At 41.3% G+C, this 4,543-nt stretch overlaps 1 protein-coding gene across 2 annotated transcripts; it reads right to left on the reverse strand.

The window, feature by feature from the left end:
* Positions 1-11: 11 nt before the first annotated feature.
* Positions 12-4,543, reverse strand: LOC134653259 (uncharacterized). Of its 2 annotated transcripts, none has more exons than XM_063508584.1 (4): positions 4,062-4,543; positions 2,666-2,789; positions 545-725; positions 12-131 (listed from the first exon to the last, which is right to left on the reverse strand). In XM_063508584.1, exons 1-4 carry the CDS (start codon positions 4,374-4,376, stop codon positions 20-22), a joined length of 732 nt encoding a protein of 243 aa, XP_063364654.1. In that variant the 5' UTR covers positions 4,377-4,543; the 3' UTR covers positions 12-19. The 2 variants fall into 2 exon arrangements, with proteins under 2 accessions (XP_063364654.1, XP_063364653.1); XM_063508583.1 differs by having other exon boundaries at positions 4,038-4,543.

Below are 4,543 nucleotides of genomic sequence, written 5' to 3' on the forward strand. Positions count from 1 at the left end.
ATAATTATAATTTTAAAGGTTATTCTTCACACTGGTAGTGAGTGTCGCAGTTCATGCCTTCCTCGCCCCAGGCAGACGCTTGCTTGATGCCTTTTGACACCTCTTCGTATGGCTCCAGTTCGATGCTGTTCCTGTTAAAAAAACAGTCGAAGGTCTAAATTTGTCCATAGAAAGCGGGTAAATTCTGATTTATATAAGTGATAACCTCTCGGCAGGCAAAGAGACAAAACATGGTTTCGGTAACTTAAAGTTGCGTGGTTTCATTGGAAAGCTAATTTATGGTATTTGCCTACCTACTTACCTACCAGCAGGTGCTTGCTGCTCAAGGATTCAAGTTTAACGACACCCCAGTTCTGTTACAAGAGCTACTCCACGCTAAGTTTCCATGCCAAGTGCTATGTACTCGTAAATTATGGAGATAGATGCGGCATATTTGACATAGCACTTGGTATGATACTGTAATCGTAGCCACTGCTAAGTCAGTGCAAACTTAGCGTGGTCGCAATCTAAAGCAAGCAAGCGGGTACAGGTTGCGTGTGCTTACCCTTGCAACAACCTCGCTCCCTGCAGCAGAATCTCCGCCCCCGATGAATAAAGTGCAGCTTGCTGGGGCTTCTTGCACGAGAGGCGGTACAGGCAGCCGTAGTCTCGGCTCTGTTGCCCCGCCAGGTAGCTCAGGTACAGCAGGATCTCGTCCTCCGTGATGTATGACGCGTTGGTGTTGTCTGGGAAGTTTAGGTTGTGAATTAAACAGAGTTCAGAAATGATGTCACGAATGTGTATTGGGTAATAAGTTTTTGGCAAAAATTTCATTTTTGGTACAAGCTTTTATCGCTGACTGTACTTTTCTTACGACAGACAACTAATACTCATCGAGAGAATTCTAAAAAACCCCTAACACAATTAGGTTGCGTTGTTTCATCACAGAGTTCCTATGGCCACCTCCTGTCTCCATCATCAGATCAGCTCGATGGTACCATAATATTGCATTTTCACCCGACTTACATGTGTATGCAAAATTTCAGCTTAATCGGAAACCGGGAAGTGGATCAAATTTAACTTGCAAGATTCCATTACATAGTTATGTACATACAGGCCGACCGACCTAATAAAAGCGTGTTAAAAATTGCATTACTTATTAGACTCCTGTCGAAATGGAAATGTTTAGGTATTAAGTACTTATTGATTTCAAATTTCTCTGGTTCTTTTAGATTGTAAGTAATTTTATAATTAACTTTGATGCTTCACACCGACGTAGACACCTGAACATCACGATCACGACAAAGCGCCAAAATAAGTAACGATTTTATTTTCAGAGCAAAATAAAAGCAGAATATTCGTGAACTTATTTCCAAATGCGTACTACGTTGAATGAATTCTACGAGTATGTAACAATGAACATTAAATAACACTCGGTCCGAGTCGGTCAGCCTCCAGACGTGTCGGATAATCTCTACAATGGGATTAAGTCCGGGACACGGCAATCGCATCAGAGGGTGGACGGTGGACTCATCCTCTCGTTCATGTAGAACGAAGTATTTATCATCTTCCTCGCCTTTTCCCGGCATTTTGCCACGGCTCATGGGAGCCTGGGGTCCGCTTGACAACTAATCCCAGGAATTGGCGTAGGCACTAGTTTTTACGAAAGCGATTGCCATCTGACCTTCCAACCCAGACCGTAAACTAGGCCTTATCCCGCTAAATACTTCGTTCTATATCTCTTATAGAACGATGTATTTAGCGAGGTGAAAAATATACCTAGAACATAAAATGTGCTGAAAATGTAGATGTAATTAGTAGTTTTTACAATGTAATGTTCAATGTTATTTGGAACAATATTTTAGATAAAGGAACATTGTAAGAATATAATACGAATATTTTACTTCTACTTGGAATTACAATAAATTGGTTAATTTTAGTAAGTATCGTATTCTAACATTTATTGTCCTTTAACAATAACATGTTCATAGGTGAGCAACGCGTGGGAGTAACGGTCTGGTGGAGGCAGATGGTCATTACAGAGATTAATGTATTGATGGTCAAACGGTCATTGTGATGGCCATTTGACGGAAGAGTGCGACGGATTTTAGTAAATGGATTTAAACCGAATTGCCGGAAGCTGTTTTTATTACGTTGTGGACTGACCTACACTAGAACTCACGTTGTCAAAAGTCTTGTTATGCATGTTTGAGTAAACACCTTTTGATATCATCGAGTAAATAAATAGGTACAGTCAGCAGCAGAAGTTGCTAAGCGGGCGATGTGTTATGATCTTGACGCGACTTTATTCTTAAGGGAATAAGAGCGTGTCAAGGTAATTGTGAACACCTCGCCCGCTTAGCAACTTCTGCTGCTGACTGTAGGTAGTAGATATTTTATTTTGTTACTCAGATAATAAGTAGTAGATTGTTAGTACTGGTGTTGGAGTAGTTGATTGTAGTTTTATAAAAGGGGAACAGTTTTTGGTCTGACACAATTAAGGACTTTACAGGCTTCGTCACACAGGCGCTATTTCCTTCCGGGGCGTGAGCGGGGCGCGCCCCTTTTACATATAAAACGCAAACCATGTCTGTGTGACGAAGCCTTTATATAGCAATATCGATATTTGCACGAAGTATTTCGAAACATCCATCCTAGCATTATCAAACATGATTCAACACTTTACCATCAAGACTCCTGGCGTAGTGATGACCGCCTTTCCAAGCTCCAGCTCCGAAGAAACCAGCAGCCAGGATTAACGCCTTCAGCACGATCAGGATCACCAAATTTGTGAGATTCAAGCTTAGGACCTGAGAAAGAGAGGCATGTAAATAATTAATTAAATCCCAGTAATGATAGAAAAATTGTGCTAAAAGGAAACTCGTCATTACCTTATACAGTGTGGAGATTAGACCTAAAGTCTATTTTTTTATTCGGTAGACTGAAATGACATTTCATAGTATGAAATGATATTTTATGTTCATACTATGAACTGTCATTTCAGTCTACCGAATAAAAAATAGACTTTAGTGAGCTAATGACACAAAATGGAAAAGGTGTCTTCCTAACTACATACTACATATGTATATCTACATTAAACATAACCGAAGCCCTGTGTTAGTCACATTAGCTTAAACCAGGAAAAAATATTTTGTGATTCATTTGTGTGATAAAGAGGAAAGGAAAAGGTTGCTTCACATTGAAATAAAATATCTAAAACAAAATTGTGTACATACAACTTGTGCAAATGGTGCGAAATATATGTTCTGTATTAGCGTGATACTTATTAGTATAATCCAAATGTTAACACAGTTGTATACACCACGAGCGAGACAAAACAGCGAAGATAAGTTAAAATTATATTACGTATACGCAATTACGCATACTTACGATTATTATTTTGTTAAGAATATGATTATTCTTAAATGATGCGAGACTTCTTTTATCTGTCCATATAAGAAGTACTATTTGACATTGTTTTGACAGCCCTTGACGTTTTGTATCATGACCACATTTTGATCGCAATGTCACGAGTTAAGAAAAAAAATGTCGAAGATCACTCCAAGGAATATTTACCGCTAAAGATAATACACGGTTTATTGGGAAACAATGGCGTGTTCCGTAACAGTTATCTTTAAGGGATGCTTTAAGTGTTTGCACAAATGGAACTGGATGAATCATAGCTATTGTATGTGGGAAACCTTTTAAATATCACGTTATCTGTCTGACAAAATTGTTATTATAAGATGACTCAGTAACAGTACATCTTTAGACATCTTATCTAAGGAATAACTTTGCAAAATAAATCGCAGACAGGGAACGAGTTAGAGTAAGGCCTGAGTGGACGCTCGAAGCGGAGCGTTCGGCGGGGCGTGCAGCGTGGCGTCATCGGGCTCACAAGTAATTTGAGCAGCGTGCACTAAGGCCGCTCCTATACGCTTGCATTTGTTTAAACATGCACGCCGCACGCCCCGCCCCGCTGCACGCCCAACTCGAGCGTCCACTCAGGCCTTACACTTAAAGTATGCGTGCAAAATAGAAAAAGGTGCGATACGAACCTGCGAGACGCAGTCAAAACCAACCTGGCTGCTACCAGTCGAACGCCCAACAAATTCCTTCGCCAAGTTCGTCAACACCTGTCCACCGGCGCCGCTCAGGAAGCTACCCGCCGACTTCAACAACGACGACCTCCCGTACTGCGTCGTATCGTTCCCATCACTATCATATCTGTCGATCTGCCTCTTGAACGGTAACGGAGGCTTCTCGTCAGGTAAAAGCGCGTTAGTATCAAACTTCGGATACAACTTCTTCGCATACTGAGGCGAGGAGTACGCTCCAGAATGTTCCGAAGCTACCAGGATCACAGGAACGAACAAGAGAACGTAAATAGCGACCATTTTGGGCGAGGGTGGGTTCGCGACTGGAGGAACAGGTAGTGCTGATATGATTGAGACGGCTCGGACATGCCTGGCTGTTTTATCTCTTCCTTCGCTTTTGTTTGTCGCACGCACGATGACATCTGCTAATGGTGCTATTGTTGTTGCTTTGTAGTGGCCGCGTGGTT

This window comes from Cydia amplana, chromosome 13 (assembly GCF_948474715.1).
Source record: "Cydia amplana chromosome 13, ilCydAmpl1.1, whole genome shotgun sequence".
Lineage (NCBI taxonomy): Eukaryota > Metazoa > Arthropoda > Insecta > Lepidoptera > Tortricidae > Cydia > Cydia amplana.